Source organism: Saccostrea cucullata, unplaced genomic scaffold (assembly GCF_032062105.1).
Source record: "Saccostrea cucullata isolate Sc308-1 unplaced genomic scaffold, CSIRO_AGI_Scuc_v1 ctg1701, whole genome shotgun sequence".
NCBI classification, from domain to species: domain Eukaryota; kingdom Metazoa; phylum Mollusca; class Bivalvia; order Ostreida; family Ostreidae; genus Saccostrea; species Saccostrea cuccullata.
In genome coordinates, this window is record NW_026925207.1 from 210,244 (window position 1) to 229,905 (window position 19,662).

The following is a 19,662-nucleotide window of genomic DNA, read 5'->3' on the forward strand; positions in this document are numbered from 1 at the left end:
TATGGCATTCACAATTTTGAAAGAGCACCATTGATCATCATAACAATAAACTTAGCAGTCGCTTAGCTTGGTTACTGAATACCCATATGCAGGGTAGGGAAACAAAAATGCACTCCAACTAATCAGTAATATTCATCAATAATCAGTAGTGCCCCTAACACTCTGACATAAACCCCTGACCCTAGGTTGCACAAATTTTTAAAAGGCACCCTTAAAATTGCCTATCAAAAAGTAAATAAATGTTTTATAAATACAAGGGACCAGATTTCAAACAATTAATTCATTTCCAGTATATAAGTAGAGCCCCCCACCCCTGACCCTGGGGCCTTGAAATTCACAATTCTACAAGATTAGGCCCTTGCTCATCATAACTATATAGGTAGTTCATCTGCTTCATACCCAGAGACAGAGAAGAAAATATTTAAAGATTTAATGTATTTTCACTATATAATCAATAGAGCCCCACCCTAACACCAGAACCCCTGACCCTGGGGCCATAAAATTCACAATTTTTTTAATAGAGCCCCCCCCCCCCCCCCACCAGAACCCTTGACCCTGGGGCCATAAAATTAACAATTTTGGTAGAGGCACTCTTTCTCATCATAAATATGCTCTTAGTTAGTTTATTTAATACCTAGGAGCAGAGAAGAAGATTTTCAAAGAATTCATGTAATTTCACTATATAATCAATAGATCCCCCCCCCACACACACACACCAGAACCCTTGACCCTGGGGCCATAAAATTCACAATTTTGGTAGAGACACTCTTGCTCATCATAACTATTTACTTACTTGGTTTATTTAATACCCAGGGGCAGAGAAGAAAATTTTCAAAGATATCATGTATTTTTACTATATAATCAATAGAGCCCCATCCTAACACCAGAACCCCTGACCCTGGGGCCATAAAATTCACAAATTTGGTAGAGGCACTCTTGCTCATCATAACTATGTACTTAGTTGGTTTATTTAATACCCAGGAGCAGAGAAGAAAATTTTCAAAGAAATAATGCATTTTCACTATATATTTATTTAGCTCCGCCCTAGCACTAGAACCCCTGACCCCAGGGCCATGAATTTCACAATTTTGGTAGAGGACTCAATGCTGATTACAATCATGCAAATGGTTTGACTGCTTGATGTCCAGGAGTAAAGAAGAAGATTTTTAAAGATTGCATTAATTTTAGTGGTTTTGGCCCCAACCCTCAGGCCCCAGGGGGGCAGGGATCATGAAATTCACAATTTTTGTTTCCCTTCACCCATAGATGCTTTGTGCCAAATTTGGTTGAAATTGGTTCAGTGGTTGCAGAGAAGAAGCTGAAAATGTTCAAATGTTAACACACGACGGACGACGTCGGACGACGACGGACGAAAACGGATAGCAATACGTCACCTGAGTTTACTCAGGTGGCCTAAAAATTGATCAATCTTACCACATTTTTAAAAAGAAGAAAATGTAACTTCCCAATGATAGTGGGTAAGTTTCCTCTCTTTTTTTGCCATCTTCCCTGGTTATGTATTCGCCATCATACTCAAGGACAAATTCTCCTTCTTTAAAATCCTTTACAGCAAAGACTCCTTTTCCTAGTTGAAACAAGAGTAAAAATTCAAAAGCCTGAACATGCTGAAAGGATTTAATGATGTAAAACATTAAAAAGAAGAAGTCTGTGAGTGAATGCTCACGAGTAATACCACCACTCTAATGTGAATTTTTAACATATACAATAATAATACTATTATTGTAATTATAATAATATTTAAATACATATACACAAGTTCAGCCATGGGCAGACACAAGGATAAACAGGAAGTTGACCTTTAGTTTTTAACAAAAATGAATACCACCAATATGGCATGCCTCACCAAAGAATGTGCTAAAATTTTAAGCATTTGATTAGTTGTAATTGCTGAGAAAACTCTGACAAAGATTTGTTTTGTACAGTACCCCCAGACACATGAATAAACAGGAAGATGACATGATCTCAACAACCAAAGGTCTCTGTCGAGACTGTAGCTTTTTGGTTTATACTTAATTAAAACAAAAGAAAAGTATACTGAAAAGAAAAATAAACGAATAAATAACTTTTGAATAAAATTAACTTTTACTTCCAATATGTTTTCGAGTATTGTTATCAAACAATTTTTACACCTTTAAACAACAAGTAACCTTGTTTGACTTTGACTTATAATGCCCGAGTTATTGAAATTGATATGTCAATACCCCCAAAAATTAAAACAAAAATTATCATCATCTCCCTTGCACATCAGTAACAGCCCTGATTTTCTTGAGCATTGAGTTCACCGGAACATTTATCTTTCTCATAGGATTATCATTCAAGCCTTCCAATGGTAGTCTTAATGGTTGAAAGTAGCTGTGTTATTCAAAGCCAACAAATCTCCCCGCCCAATGAATATCACAAATTTTCGATTTAGGATAGAATTTATAGAACCTAGCCGATTTGGTACTCATGAATGTTTGTAAGGAAGTCTCGACAAACACTGGCTACATTTTCCCAGTGTGAACATGCTAAAAAACGTTACGCATACGGTGCGTATGTGCCTGTGTGAGAGTAAAATCGACGCAAAGTTGCCAAGCTTGCATATCAAATTAGAGCAGAGAGTTTCTGTCAGTATTATGGTGAAAATATGAGTATGATTGTCTGCTGTAAAAATATTGGTTTCAGTGATAATGACTTGACAGTAACCTAGGTTGCATGATGAAAAGCCCTCTCCTGATGTGACGTTGTTACGCGCCAACGTCAGTGTCATGGTTGGTTGGAAACCTTTAAAGTTACTCTCTGACAATCGAAAAACCTTTTTTGATTGAGGAGTTAAAAACAAACTGCACAAGAACATGTTGCCTTTTTATTCAGTTATGCAACTCAATTACTAGACCCCATGTAACTTCCGTCAACAATACCATGATTGCAAGAAAATTTTACCGACTGCAAATACCGAAAAACGATGTCTATAACTCTAATGCATCTCTTGGCACTACAAAATGTGATCACAAAATTGTCATCATCAACACACACGTGTATTTGGATTTTTATCACTTCCCCTACGTGACGCCATACATTTCATGGTTGAGTAATTTTGACCAGCGATTTAAGTGCACAGTAATCAAAATACAAATTTGACAAATTTTCATAATTTTCAGCCACATAGTTAAGTATATCTCGCTATTAGGCTATTATGCGTTTCTTTTTCCTTTCAGTACAGCAATTGCAACTTGAAACTTTAAAACAACAATAAATAGAACAAGAGGCCCATGGGCCTTAAAGGTCACCTGAGTATTATGCATCAACTTTCCAGTGAATGAATTTGATTCATGTTTTAAAATACACTTAGCAGTTGCTTAGTTTGTTTACTTAATACCCATACACAGGGTAAGGGAACAAAAAATTCATTTCAACTAATCAGGAATATTCATTATTCAGCAATAATCAGTAGTGCCCCTACCATACATGAACCCCTGACCCTTTCGCCTTGATATTTGATTAATACCATGGAGCAGATTTCAAACCATTCATTCATTTTCAGTATATAAGTACAGCCCCCCCCCCATCTATGGTACCCCTGACCCTGGGGCCTTGAAATTCACAATTCTGGAAGATATGGGCCATTGTCCATCATAACTATATTGGTTGTTCATCTGCTTAATACCCTGGAGCAGAGAAGAAAATTTTCAAAGATTTAATATATTTTCACTATATATACTGTGAAATCATAAATTTTCGTGGGGTTTAATTTTCGTGGTGTGAGGAAACCCACGAATTCATGTACACCACAAAATGTAAAACGTGATAACCATTACTACTCAACAATTCTACATCCACAAAATCAAATCCCTATGAACCAAGATTTTTTCCTCAAACCTTGAAAATTTGACACCACGAAAATATGTGATTTCACAGTAATCAATATACCGGTCACGGTAGCCTAGTGGTAGAGCGTTCGCTTCGAGATCAGGAGGCCCGGGTTCCATTCTCGATCACGGCACCGTGTCATACCTAAGACGTAAACATAGATTGTGACTTTTCCTTCGCCAAGCGCTCAGCACTAGAAGTGAAAGTCACGGGTGTTTCGGATATGACCTTAAAAACGTAGGTCCTGTGTCACAGTAGGCGTTGGCACGATAAAGAACCCTCACTGCTCAATGGCCCTGAGTGCTGAATATACAATCAATCAATGTAATCAATAGAGCCCTGCCCTAACACCAGAACCCCTGACCCTGGGCCTATAAAATTTACAATTATGGAAGAGGCATCCTTGCTCATCATAACTATGTACTTAGTTAGTTTATTTATTTCCTAGGAACAGAGGAAAAGATTTTCAAAGAATTCATATATTTACACAACATAATCAATACAGTCCAACCATAACACCAGAACCCCTGACCCTGGGGCTATAAAATTCATTATTTTGGTAGAAGCACTCTTGCTCATCATAACTATGCACTTAGCTAGTTTATTTAATACCTAGGAGCAGAGGAGAAGATTTTCAAAGAATTCACTGTCCTGTCCTTGGGGCCATAAAACTCATAATTTTGGTAGAGGCACTCTTGCTCATCATAACTATGCACTTGTTTAGTTTATTTTATACCCAGGAGCAGAGAAGAAGATTTTCAGAGAATCCATGTATTTTCCCTATATATAATCTATAGAGCCCAACCCTAACACCAGAACCCCTGACCCTGGAGCTTTAAAATTCAAAATTTTGGTAGAGGCACTCTTGCTCATCATAACCATGTACTTACCGTATATACTCGCCTATAAGTCGGTCCGCCTATAAGTCAGTTGTACTTGATAAGCTTAGGCGACCATAATTTGATTTTTAGTTTTACGGATTTTTTTTCAAGAAAGGTCAAGTCGGAGGACGAAAAAAAAAAAAAAAAAAAGACAAAAGTCATGCTAGCAACGACCTTTTTCACATATAAAAAGTCACACATTTCACTGTAGTATAAAACAAAAAAACAACTTACAAGATATTTTTTTAATATTAATACACATTACATGTATAAATGTTGTTATTTATAAAAATTACAACTTTTAATTCAAACATTGTTTATGAGTACCATGTAATATTTGAAATTATAAAAATTTTAATTATGTTCTTCACTGTATAGTTTGCACATTCATTTGAGTGTCATTTGAATAATATTCAGGGTAAATATCAAAGTTTAACTTGGCAATTAAACGAATAAATAATATTCTGCAGACGGTCTGAGTTTCCAGCTTTTAACTGATAGATGAATGGATTTTTCTCATTATAAGGAGCAAGAGAACAGTTTCCTGGATTTAATAAAGATCTGAAATTGAAGGAATTGGAAGTACCTGTTAGCCAAACCTAAAACTTTATACATTTTTAAAAAATAACATGCGTAATCTATTGAGAATGAATTAGATGGATTCTTAGATCCTGATTTTTTTTTTAACTCTTAGTACATATGATATCAAAGCATTATTGTATAGTCCTGTTCCAATCTGCTAATATTATATTTTGAAATTCAGAAACTTTATTACCCTGTTTAGCTACATAAATTCAAAGAAGTCTTCTAGAGGTACTGTCAAGTTGCTCTGCAGTTTCAAGTTTTTTTTTATAAGTCACTGAATCTCATAATCCGCGGTGTTCCCTCTGAAGACTCTTTATTAGCTACCATGTACTTGCTTTCATTTCCTCTTTAAATTAATAATAAAGTACTGTAGTTCATGTCTTTCCTGATCACCGTATTATTTATGGAGGAATTGTTTTGTTTTAGGTCCATATAAACTTGTTTGCAGCAAAGTATGAAGTAAATCCATATCGTTATTTACCGTCCATTTTTGCAAAATTTCCACATCTGGTATCTCTGTCTTTGATAAAAACACTTTTTATGAGGATAATGAGCAATTACAACTGCAATTACATCTGGTAGCACAGTTGACACCTTGAGTATTACCTGTTAGCAGTGGCAATAAGCAGATTAGCTACTGGTAAACACGCATGACCGCCATTTTTGTTTTGACACTCGGAGTTCCTCGGATGACTCGTACCTCGCACATAACCTCGGATGTCAACGGTGAGTTACCATCTTGCTGATTAAGTCATGTGATCTTATTTGAATTTCTTTCAAATGTCATACATTTGAAATCGGCGTTATTTTATGACACACTTTGCTTTCAAAGCTTACTTACATGAGTTTGTAATCAAAACCTGTTTACGATAAATAATTTCACAAATTAAGAAACATTTTCAAAGAACGTTATGCAGAGCGAAATATGAAATGAGTGATAAGGCAGTTTCCGGCGGAGAAATGTAAGGATCTGGTGCGTATTCCTCCACCAATCACATCCGAGGTTTGAATGGAGCGGAGCGGAGTCAGCCGAGGATTGCCGATTGTTGTTTTGACTTGTCGGTATTTTACAAATCGAAGAAGGTAAAAAATCCGGATTTTTTCGAAATCGGTAGAAACAGCAATTAAAAAAATAGAGAGAGACATGCAATGGGGAGGGTTCAGAATTGGTAAACTCTCGATAAAATCAGAGTTGAAAGCTCACCTTCTTCTACCATCTGCAGATGTGTTTTTTTTTACGTTTCTGACTGATTTGCTTTTATAAAACACAGGTTTGACACGAGCGGATTGAAAATTTCCGATTTTTTTTTTTTTTTTGAAATGCAAATTTTTAGAGTCGGCGGATCCGTAAAACTAAAAATCAAATTATGGTCGCCTTATATATCATAGGACTGACCTCATATAATACCATTCATTTCATAGCTCGCCTATAAGTCGAACAAAGAGTTTTGGACCAGAAATTAACTCCAAAAAATCCGACTTATAGGTGAGTATATACGGTAGTTTGTTTATTTAATACCCAGGAGCAGAGAAGAAGATTTTCAAAGAAATAATACATTTTCACTACCTACTTATTTAGCCCAGCCCTAGCACTAGAACCCCTGACCCCAGGGCCATTATTATTTCACAATTTTGGTAGAAGACTCATTGCTGATTACAATCATGCAAACAGTTTGACTGCTTGATGTAGGAGTAAAGAAGAAGATTTTTAAAGATTGCATTAATTTTAGTGGTTTTGGCCCCACCCCTCAGGCCCCAGGGAGGCAAGGATCATGAAATTCACAATTTTTATTCCCCTTCACCCATAGATGCTTTATGCCAAATTTGGTTGAAATTGGTACAGTGGTTGCAGAGAAGAAGCTAAAAGGTTCAAATGTTAATGCACGACGACGGACAAAAACAGATAGCAATATGTCACCTGAGTTTACTCAGGTGACCTAAAAATGATCCTAATGCCACTCATCAAAGCAAAAACCTATGCACAGAATTATGCATCTTAGTGTAGTCAACTTTCGTGCCAAATTACATTGAAATCAGGTTAAAACTGTAGGATGAGTAGCATTTTGAAAGAATTTCACAGAAATTCTATTTTAGTAACTATGGCAACACTGTTCATCGAAATAAAAAATTGATGCAGAAGATTATGTATCTTAGTGTAGTCTACTTGTGTGCCAAGTTATTTTGAAATTGAACCAGATTTGTAGGAGGAGTAGTATTTTGAAAGAATTTTACAGAAATTCTATTATAAGTAACCATGGTAACACCATTCATCAAAATCAAAAACTGATGCAAACAATCATGTATCTTAGTGTAGTCTACATGTGTGCCAAGTTATATTGAAATTGGACCAAAACTGTAGGAGGAGTACCATTTTGAAAAATTTTTTACAGACAGAGGGATCAGGGGTTTAAATTTTCCCTATTAAAAATTCACTGGTCCAAGGACTATTGAACCAGTAAAGATTTTCACTAGTCCGTATCATAAAATTACTAGTCCCAAAGTTTAAAAAAAATATGCTAAGTTTTAATCAATTTTTAATCAATATGTGAAAGTCACCCCCAAGTAACTGGCATATACAAACATTTTAATCTAGGAGAAACCCTATTAACAAGTTTATGCTGACAAAACGTCAGGGATACTCAATCTAGAAAGTCAACTAGGAAGTGTCATTAATATCCTATATTGGTTTAATTAAGATGAGGGCTATCGAGTTCAAACTTCTGTTGAATAAAAAAAACCGACCATAACGCAAAATTCATATGTTGAATTTGATAAGAATAAATAAAATCAAAGTACATCGTTGAAAATTTAATACATATCAGTCCAAATAGCTTGATACAAGCCTACAGGTAGAGTAGATCGTTTTTCAAAGTGGATTGGGGGGCTCCAAAAATTCCACGTGACTACTGGTTCATCTCAGGCGCGTAGCACCCCCCCCCTCCCTCCCTCCTTTTTTCAGCAACCTTACTTTTAGTATAAAAATTGTTAATTGAAAGTCTAGTCCCCTTTCCACTATTAGTGATGTACAAAAAAAAACTAATGAAAATTGGTACTAAAAGTAATTGACATTGAGAAAAGTTGCATATGGATGTGCGGCATGTTTAACACATATTCCGGACAAATCAAAAAGACGTTACATATACCATATAGGTTCTGTTACCAAAACTGAAGATAACTAGAACGATTTTTGACAAACGTACGAGGGAAAATTTAACATTAATGTTGTACTGTTATTTTTAAAGTGCACATGTACATAACTCTCAGGCTCGTGACAAGCAATTTCAATATAGGGGGTACAACCATACATATTCTTGCCATGCACGGTAGAATTTGTTAACGATGGGGTAACCTGCGTCACCTTTCAGAGTAAACAGTGGACTCGTCCAAAGATGCTTTCACGGCATCTGCAAAAGTTACCTGAGATCCCTACGCAAAGGAAAGCGCAAAATCTCTGTATAGAAACTGTTGCAGCTATCCATTGTTTATTCGCCAAAAAAGAATCCGCCATTTAACGCTTAATATCATATAAAGGCTTTTTCAATAGCTTCATTTTTGTCTCTAGAATATTTTAATCTACAAAAATAATAGCTTTTGTGTATTTTAACTGAGTAAATCTACGACCTAGCATCGTGTTAGATAACCCAAGCCCCTCTATGGCTTGAGTAAAAATAATTTGAATCTAAAAAAAATGAGCAACACGACAATGTATTTTGTAACTTATGTTATTTATAAAATCTGAACTAAATATCATTAATTAAGTATGCACAGACCAAAATAAAGGGAAAATAGCATTTTTCTTCACATTATACTTTGTTTTGTTTCTTGTTATACAGTACCTGCAGATCTGTAGCTCTCCGAAAAAAAAACCACAGACCGGAGAGCTAGGGTGTCACCCATCGAAAAAAAAAACAAAACTGTATATTTATTGAGCACAAAGAAGTGCGCTGTTTCTCGATTTACTTCACCGTGTTTTAAAACTGTCATCTCAAAATTTATCTAACCGTGTGTTCCTACAGAAACGTATAATCTGTGACTTTGTCCACAACAAAACATTCCTTATAATTGGTATATATGTAAAAATGGAGCGCTTACGTAATCACAACGCGTAGAACATTGATGCAATTGTATATTTTTAAAAAATAAAATAATTTGGCCCTATTCAACATGGTGGTAATGTTGAACTTTGTACAAACTGTAATAGACCTTCATAAAAATAATTGACAGCCCAAAAATGACAATGTTAGCGCCATTTATGGAATTGCAAGATTATTGCTATAGTAGCTTTGAATGTGATTGTAGATTTTCAGTATGCATAAAAAACAATGCTGAATGAACAAAACTTTCCGAAAAGTGATGGAGGTATGGGTATAGTGACGGATTTAGAGGTTTTGGCAATGCTCAGTTATACAAATAAAGAAATTCTAACAAAAAAATCTTTGCCGTGCAAATATGAATGTATGAAAAATAAAATAATGTACATGTACGTGTCATATTTTCGAAATTGCAACATGCATGCTCTGGGGCCATAAAATGATGAGCTCACTCTTAATCTCAGTGTTACCTTTCGACAAATACATGTACTTCATGGTAAAAATGAATATCAAAAGTGTATGAAAACATTTAATACAATAAAAAAAAATCTCTCTTCAGTATATTTTAAAGCCAAAAGCAGGCCCATTTTGACATTTAAAAAAAATATATAAATCCTGCATTTTAAAATTTGACTTCCTAGATCATAGTAGATTATAGGGGATTTGTGATTTAACTTTAGTGACTAAATTTGGTCATCAATTCAAAATATATAAATACATTTTGATTAAGATTCAAATTGATTAAGATTTAAAATACTACTACTATCAAATTAAAACACTTAGCATAAGGTATAAGTAAAATATATATTATGTGTACAGCTTGAAAACAAATTATTCGCTATTATCAATTTAATATTTTTACACTGCATCCTCTTCAAAGTTCGTTTTCAAACACATTCTTAAAATTATAAGTAGTAGAAACCACACAATAATAACTTAATTACAAGTATAAACTACTATGTATTCGGTATGACATCGATAGATGTCCAGCTGTGTTATGTCTTGTTGTGTATAACTTGCGTAATCCTAAATTCTAGAGGTGTTCCGACCGAGTATTCGATGAAGTGGCCAGTAGTATGCAACGAAATAGGTAAAAGTGTCCCGCTGTTATTCACCTTTAAGATCGGGAAAATATTTTAACGTTCTAAATAGATTTTTTTCATGAATGATAAAAACAAAGTGTGAAATAAACTTCGCTTTTGTGATTATTTACGGTGAAGTGCAAAAATAACTTTCGCGTTTGTAAAAACTTATGGTGAATTTTGAGCTCAGTAAGGACTTTTACACCTCAGACGCCTCTATGTTAACTCCAAATTTTATTAGTTAATTGTATGTTTATATTCAAGTAGAACTCTTTCTTCTGTTTTGTTTTAGTGTATACTGTTGTGTTCTATCCCTTGCCTGCAATCGGCGTTCAATACACATACATGTAGGTCACGATCTCTGCTGCAGCCAGTTGTTTACATTTGACCCTCGATAAAATAGTTCAGAGCGTAGGAATACTTCATATCTTATTCCTAGTCAGGAACTTGTTTTTAGTATTTGTAAATCCATAAAAACATTACGTATTACTTGGAAATTAAATTGAATACATTGTATATCTTGTTATATGACTGGATTTCTGATTTCAATACATGCATAATCAGAGGACTATATTTCTTAGAGAACTGATAAAAATTAGCATTTTAATATTTCCAATCAATCTTTGCTATTGTTTACAAAAACCTATCTCTGATTTGATCCTTGCTTCCTAAGGTTTCATATTTTAATAACAAGATTACTGAATTGTCCCAAAGAGCGAATATCAATAAGAAAATGCAAAAAGTAGTGATCACAGGATTCCGCCATTAAGCTGTAGAGCAGCTATCGAAAAATAAGCTAAGTTTTAATCAATTTTTAATCAATTTGATAACAGTGTTTTTTTTTCAGTACTTTGGGACTAGAGGCTTGGGCCCTGAGAATTGGGATTTTCAGCTTCAATTTGGCTAAATTAATTGGGGAATCTCCCAGCAAAACCAGTTATTAAAACAGCATTGTCAGAAAGCTTTGTTTTTGTCTTTGTATTACTTTAAAACAAACAATTGTAATCACAAATCAAGACTATTCTTGGTATGAGTTATATCAAATTACTTGCATCAAAAACAATAATGGTATGAATTGACTAATAAAGAAAAATCCAACATGGCTGAGCAACCACAAAACCTGTTTGAACTCTACTTAAAAACATGAAATAAAGAAACTGAATTTGATCACATATTTCTTATGTTTTTTTGTAATGACTTCCGCTAAATTTAGGGAAAATACAGGCATGTTTTCCATTGGAACTGGGGTTAAAATCGGCTCAAAAATCAAAGGATTAAAATATTTTTTTTCTTCTAAAAACTACTAGTCCGACGGACTATCAAAGGGTAACAATTAGCTAGTCCGCCCCAATAATTAAACGTTAGGTCTCAAACCTCAGACCAACGTATTTTTAAACCCCTGCGGACAGATGGATGGCTAGACAGACGAACGGATGCCAGACACATTACTATCGCATAAGCTCTTATGGTCTCTGACCATGCAGTAGAGCTTAAAAAATGTCTAAATCCCACCGTTATGGCATGCCTCAGCAAAGAATATGTGCTAAAAATTCATGCATCTAAGATGCATAGTGATGAGAAATTTTAAAATAACATTTGCAACTGCAACATAAACAAGAGTCCCATGGGCCACATCGCTCACCTGAGAAGCTTTGACCATTCTGTTCTTTACCAGATTTCACCCTTGTTATACATTAATGCATCCCCACCCTACCCCACTGATCATAATTTAGACATTTTGAAATCTACACTACTTAATGATCCTTCCATGGGTACATATGTATCAGCTTTTTTGGCCCAGTGGTTCCTAAGAAGATTTTCAAAGATTTTTCCTATACATTTCAATGTAAAACTTTGATTCCATATAATGGCCCCGCCCTTCCCCTGGGGGTCATGATTTGAACAATTTAGAATCTACACTATAGCAGCATGCTTCCACATTGTGAGGACCTCGATGAAACGTGGCAGAACGTGATAAAACGGACAACAACCGTGAACCAGCCGCGACAGAACTCAGACTAAACTCAGCAAAACGTCTCAAAACGTGAATGGATTTCCCACTGCGGACTGCCTCCAAGTTCTGTTACGGTATATTACGTGCTGTCGCGTTTTGTTGCGTTTATTCCGTTTTACTACGACCTACTAAGTTTCACATCTGCAACGTGGCCGCCGTGGCAATTTTTTTGACAGTTTAAAAATCTGGCACGGCATTCACGGCAATCGCGATGAGTTACGTTTGCCCATCCCGTTGCCCCAAGTTTTCTCACGCTCGTCCCGTTTCTTCCACGATGGCCTGAAACGTGATTGCCGTGGCTGCCGGGAACATAGTGTAAACGTAGCATAAGGTTTGGGAACATATTGTTTTTTACTCTAGCTGTTAGCATTATTTTTTTCTTCTTATTTCTTCTCTGACCAGTACTTTTTGTTCCGCAAGTGTTCAAGTAAACCGTTCATACTATGGAGTTAAAACCTTTTTGGGTTAATAAACCATATTGTGTAGATATCTGGAACAAAGGTCATTTTGCACACATACGCATGCACATGCAGGCGCTTGAAAAAGACTGATATATTCAATATAGTTGTAAATTTTATATTTTCTGATGACAGTATGCATCCTTAGATTATCATCCATGCAAGTTGGGTCAACATAGGGCTTATACATGTAGTTACTTGAAAATGAAAAGGTTCAAACCCTCACCAAAAAATGCACCAAAAATGTTAACCTGCTCCAAAAACATTAACCTGGTCATTCCTTTGCTGAAATTGCAGTATCTGAAACTTTGACTGGTACAATGAAACACACTAGAAGCATCTTCCATGCATGTCTAATCAATATAGGTCATAGAAGTACTTTTAAAACAAGACCAAAACCGAGGGTATTACGTAAGCTCCCCCCAACTTCGTTGAGGTTAGCTAGAAATGATTTTCAAAGATTTAATGTATTTTCACTAAATAATCAATAGAGCCTACCCTTACACCATAAAGCATGACCCTGAGGAACCCTGAAATTCACAAAATTGGAAGAGGTAGCCATGTTCATCATAACAATGTATTTCGTAAGTTTCATTATATAATCAATAGAACTTTGCCTTAACACCCAAACCCCTGACCCAGGGGCCATGAAATTTGCAATATTTGAAGAGGCAGGCTTCCACATCATAACTATACTGAGTTAGTTTGTTTCAATATATGTACTCAAAAGTCTGCAAAATATTGAAGGAATTGAAAATGAAACTCGTCGATTATCCAATTTCTTGGTGGAAAATGATTCATTTAGCATACTTTTGGTGGGTTATCTTCATTTAAAGTAAAGTAATACATTAATTTGGGGATTATTTGAATTTTTTTTCAAAATATTTATTGAAGCTAAGGTAAAATATTACAAAGAGAAAATCAAAATAACCACCCCCTTTTTTGCAATTTTCTAAGTGCCCGGGGTGGTTAATAGGGATTATATGGTAATGATTAATCAGATTACTCTGAGTAGTGGCATATGCCTGTAGTTTATCATATTGTTCTTGTTCTTACCAATAATGTCGTTTATCTGTCTGACTTCACAACCAACTTTGTCCTTCTTCATCTTTATGTGATGCACTGCATCTTCCCATGCTTCTTCCATTGATGTTTTCTACAGAGGAAATACTCAATTATTCCATGGAGTAAATAATACATTTTAATAGATTACAATTATATACTGTAGCTGTATATGTACAAATACCCCCCATAATTTTAGGGGGAGGGGTAAAAAAAGATACCAAGTCATTAAAGGTGTTTGAATAGAAGCAATGGTACAATAGTGTCACTGTCCAGAATTTGAATTGTTAGTGACCTGAAATTGTATATGCAGCCGAGGGGTTGGGGTGGGTGGGTTGGGGAGTTGTCTTAATTTATTTAAAAATATTTGCATGATCACACCTGTTTTTATCTCTAAAAAATATGTAACAGATTCATGTATTTTTTTAAAGATCTTTTCTATATATTTCTATGCAAAACTTTGATTCCCCATTGTGGTCCTGCCCAGCCCCCGGGGGCATGATTTGAACAATTTAGAATCTGCACTACCTCAGGATGCTTCCATGTAAGTTTCAGCTTTTCTGGCCCAGTGGTTCTTGAGAAGAAGATTTATAAAGATTTTTCCTATATAGTTCTATGTAAAACTTTGATTCCCCATTGTGGCCCAATCCTATCCCTCGGGGTCATGATTTTTACAATTTAGAATCTGAACTACCTAAGGATGCTTCGATATAAGTTTCAGCTTTTCTGGCCCAGTGGTTCTTGAGAAGAAGATTTTTAAAGATTTTTCCTATATATTTCTACGTAAAACTTTGATTCCTCATTATGGCCCCACCCTATCCCCCGGGGTCATGATTTTAACAACTTAGAATCTACACTGCCCCAGGATGCTTCGACATAAGTTTCAGCTTTTCTGGCCCAGTGGTTCTTGAGAAGAAGATTTTTTAATGACCCCGCCCTATTTTTGTCTTTTCTTGATTATCTCCCTATGTGAGGAGACAAGGCCCTTCATTTTCACATTTTCAATTCCCCTTCACCGAAGGATGCTTTGTACCAAGTTTGGTCAAAATTGGCCCAGTGGTTTTTGAGAAGAAGATGAAAATGTGAAAAGTTTACAGAAGGACAGACAGACAGATGGACAGCTAGACAGAAGGACCAAAGACGGACAAAATGTGATCAGAAAACCTCACTTGAGCCTTTTGCTAAGGTGAGAGAAAAAAAGTAAATACACTGCTTTGACACTATATTTTCCATTAATTTATATTTTCCATACAATTTATTGAATTCAGCACATTTCAGGAAGTTTTTAAAAATTTGACTTTTGTGGGGGTAAATATATGCAATATACCGCATATAGTTCTTTGAAGCTACACTACCTAAAGGTGATTTCACATGAGTTTTATTTTTTCTGTCTAAATGGTTCTTGAGAAGATGATCTTTAAAGATTTTCCATATATATTCCTGTGTAAAACCTTGATCAGCCATTTTGGCCCCACCCTACCCCCAAGGGTCATGATTTGAACAAACTTGAATTTACACTATCTGAGAGAGAATCCACATGAGTTTCATCTTTCCAGGCCTAGCGGTTTTTGAAAAGAAGACTTTTAAAGATTTTTCCTTCATACTCCTTTGTAAAACTTTGATCGGCCATTTTGGCCCCACCCTACCCCCCAGGGGTCAAGATTTGAACAAACTTGAATCTACACTACCTCAGGATGATTCCACATGAGTTTCATCTTTCCTGGCCCATGGGTTCTTGAGAAGAAGATTTTTTAAAAATACCAATAATTTTTCTCTAATTCATCATTATCTCCCCTTGGAAAAGGGCATGGCCCTTCATTTGAACAAACTTGAATCCCCTTTACTTAAGGATACATTGTAGCAAGTTTAGTTGAAAGTAGCCCCGTAGTTCTTGAGAAGAAGATGAAAATGTGAAAAGCCTTTTGCTCTATATTTCAGCTCTTATTGTACTTTTAATCTTCTTACTCTGCAAATCAGAAACCAGAACGAAGTCTCTGCAGAGCGAACGGTGAACGAACGGTGAACGAACGGTGTGTGAACTTATAGCAAAGGAAGATGTGTGAAAGTACTTAAGCAGCTGGGACGGTTGAAAACTTTATAAACAGCATTAAATAGAATAATGATTTTTTCGTTGATAAATTCTCTTTATATTCTTGTGTAGTCTAAAATATGTGTAAACAACTGAAATCAGACAAAAACTGTAGGAGGAGTAGCATTTTGAAACAATTTCACAGATATTTCTATTTTTAGTAACCACGGCAACATCATTCATCAAAATCAAAATCCGTATAAAAAATAAAATTATTTATCTAATAGTGTAAATCTCTATTCTTGTGTGCCAAGTTATACTGTAATCAGAGAGAAAACTGTAGGAGGAGTAGCATTATTAAAGAATAACACAGAAATAACTATTATTAGTAACCACGGCAACACCGCTCATCGAAATCAAAAACCAATACACAGAATTATGTATCTTAGTGTATAGTCTACTTGTTTGCCAACTTATACTGAAATCAGAAAAAAAATAGGAGGAGTAATTTTATATATTTCACAGAAATTTCTATTTTTTAGTAACCACAGCAACACCAGTTTTAAATCAAAAATCGTTACACAGAATTATGTACTTTAGTGTAGTCTTCTTGTGTGCCAAGTTATACTGAAATCAGACCAAAACTGTAGGAGGAGTAGCATTCTGAAACAATTTTTGTAAAATTTAGAATTTTTAGTAAACGGCAACAATAAATCGAAATCAAAAACCGATTACAGAATTATGTATCAAATGTGGAGTAGAAACTTGAGAGAGAGAGAGAGAGAGAGAGAGAGAGAGAGAGAGAGAGAGAGAGAGAGAGAGAGATTTTGAAAGAATTTCACATATATTTCTTTTTTAATATTCCACGGCAACAAAGTAATCATTTTTTTTTTATCAAAAACCATTTGACACAGAATTTTTTTTCTTAGTTCAAAGATTCACTCCAAGTGCACTTGTGTGCCAAGTTATATTGAAATTAGACACAACTGTAGGAGAAGTAGCATTTTGAAGTCAAAGAGTTTACGTATTCCCAAGAAGTTTTAACATTTTGTTGTTTGGACATCATTTTTAAATTTGATTTTCGCTTTTCTACGGAAAAAATGAATAAATAATTGAAATACATGTATATACCTGGAAGGATTAAGTTTGAAAATGAATTTAAAACATTCCCTGCCAAATCAAAATGCCACTGTCGGCACATGTATGTATATAATGACTGTTTTGGTGTTTGTATAAAGAGTAATTTTTTCTGTGTTACATGTACAATACACATTGAATATTAATTAATATATTTGAAAATAAAACTAAGAATTTGAAGAAAATTAAATGGGTGGGGGTGCTGTTAAGCATACTGAATGGCAAACGTATATTTAGTTACTTGAAGGAATTTTTTTTTTGTAATGATACAATTTAAATACGTGAATATATAACCAAAAATTCTATTGTATTAAATTTTAAACAGTTTGTCTTTTTAAAATTTAGAATCACACTAACAATTTAATATCGCTCTACAAATATTTAAATTAACTGAATATCTGTAGTACTATGCATAATTCTACATATATATAACTAATGTTTGTGTTTATTTTTTCTTTAAAAACTTGTTAAACATATTTTTTTGTATATTATTATAACAAAGCACATTATTATTCATCTAAAACGATTTTTTGTCGTCTTTTATATTATAACGAAATGCCGCGCTTTAAGAATTTGTTTAGGGACATTGCCCTTATTTAAATTTAATATTTTAGCTGAACTACTTACATGTATGTTCAAATGTATTTTTTCCATGAAAAAATGGATAAAGTAACAGCTAAGTTATAATAATAGAAATATATATATATATCGTAGATACTTTTTGCATTGAAATAATTATTCTTTAAATACGATATCTCAGTTATTTAATTAAAAAAAAATCCTTACCATCAAAAAGATAAGTCCTTTCACTTCGGAGTTCCATATGACAATAAATGTTTAACAATAAGTGAACGGTGAACGCAAGGTGAACGCAAACTATACCAAAAGTACAATTGTATGAACGTTTTGTGAACGGTGAACGCGAGCGCACGGTAAACGGTGAACGCAAAACTGTGAACGGAAAGCGAACGGTGAACGCACGCTGAATTTGAATCACGCTCTAACGAATGAACGAACGGTTTTCGAATGAAATTTGGGATAAGAGCCTGCTATCAAGTTAAATGCAAATCAGAAAAAATGTAACATTTTAGGATTGAAGGTACTGGTTTGAACTTATAGCAAAGGAAGAGAAAGTATTAAGCAGCTGGATTTAAAACTTTATAAACAGCATTAAATAATAATCCATCCAAAGTCTTTTTATTTCTTATTAGTCTACTTGTGTACCATTATAAAATCTACAAAAATGTCAATGTATCATTTTGAAACAATTTCACAGATATTTCTATTTTTAGTAACCACGGCAACATCATTCATCAAAATCAAAATCCGATATACAGAATTATGTATCTTAGTGTAGTAGTCACTTGTGTGCATAAAATGTCAAAAGTAGGTCAAGTTATTGTATCAAAACTTAGGAGGAAGAGAGCATTCTGAAACAGCTTTTACAGAAATTTCTATTTTTAGTAACCACGGCAACACCGTTCATACTTCTCAAAAACCGAATACAGAATTATGTATAAAGTGAGTCTACTTGTGTGCCAATTAACTGAAATCAGACCAAAACTGTAGGAAAATAGCATTTTGAAAGAATTTCACAGATATTTCTATTTTTAGTAACCACGGCAACACCGTTCATCGAAATGCAAAAACAAATACACAGAATTATGTATCTTAAGTCTACTTGTGTGCCAAGTTATATTGAAATTAGACCAAAACTGTAGGTAAGTAGCATTTTGAAAAATTGTTTACTCACTGGTCCGGACAGAGACGAGGCATTACAGTGAATTTTGATAAGCTCTTAAGGTCATCTGAAAATCAAAATTAAAAATATAATTGTCCGCTCAAATTTTTTGCATGCCCCGCCTGAAAATTTTGCCTTCAAAAAAGTAATAATATCATTATTTAACCACTTGCCCACTCTTGCTTTTTTCATCAAATGTCCAAAGAACAAGAAATTAAATTGGTGTGGCCTAAAGTCTATAAATAGTACATTTTGTTTTTGTAATGTAAATATAAAATAAGAATATATAAGCATGATGCATTTAAGAAATAAAATATCATTTTTTAAGAATTTCATTGGGATATGACAAGAAGTCAGTATGTGATCGAATCTAATATCATAATGCCCAAGCTTACAAAACAAAACAAACTGTGTGCACAAACAAAACCTACCATTCATAAATCATACCATACTGTTATTATAACAAAGCACACTAGTGTACCATTCACAAAACGAAAAGAAGCGCAACTTGCAAGGGTGAAATTCCACTGGATGCAGTGGTAATATTAAACTGAACTCTTCTGATCAAATACAATTCATGTAAAAATCATTTACCAAATACATATTAATATCGCAAGTAGGTACACAGTTACTCAACTTTCTTCTGCTCTTTTGCGAGGTAGTTAATTGTAAAAAAGCTCTAAATCTCATGAGATTACTGGGGCATATGACA

The 19,662-nt window shown here is 34.5% G+C and overlaps 1 protein-coding gene across 10 annotated transcripts in view; it reads right to left on the reverse strand.

Moving 5' to 3' along the window:
* LOC134268369 (uncharacterized) overlaps window positions 1-19,662 on the reverse strand; it is a 96,828-nt gene that overhangs the window by 68,457 nt on the left and 8,709 nt on the right. For all 10 annotated transcript variants that reach the window (XM_062750619.1, XM_062750618.1, XM_062750615.1 and 7 more), the window contains 2 exons: window positions 14,038-14,137; window positions 1,435-1,585 (listed from right to left, as the gene is read on the reverse strand). In XM_062750619.1, coding sequence (XP_062606603.1) covers window positions 1,435-1,585; window positions 14,038-14,137 — 251 coding nt within the window. The remainder of the gene's footprint in view (window positions 1-1,434; window positions 1,586-14,037; window positions 14,138-19,662) is intronic.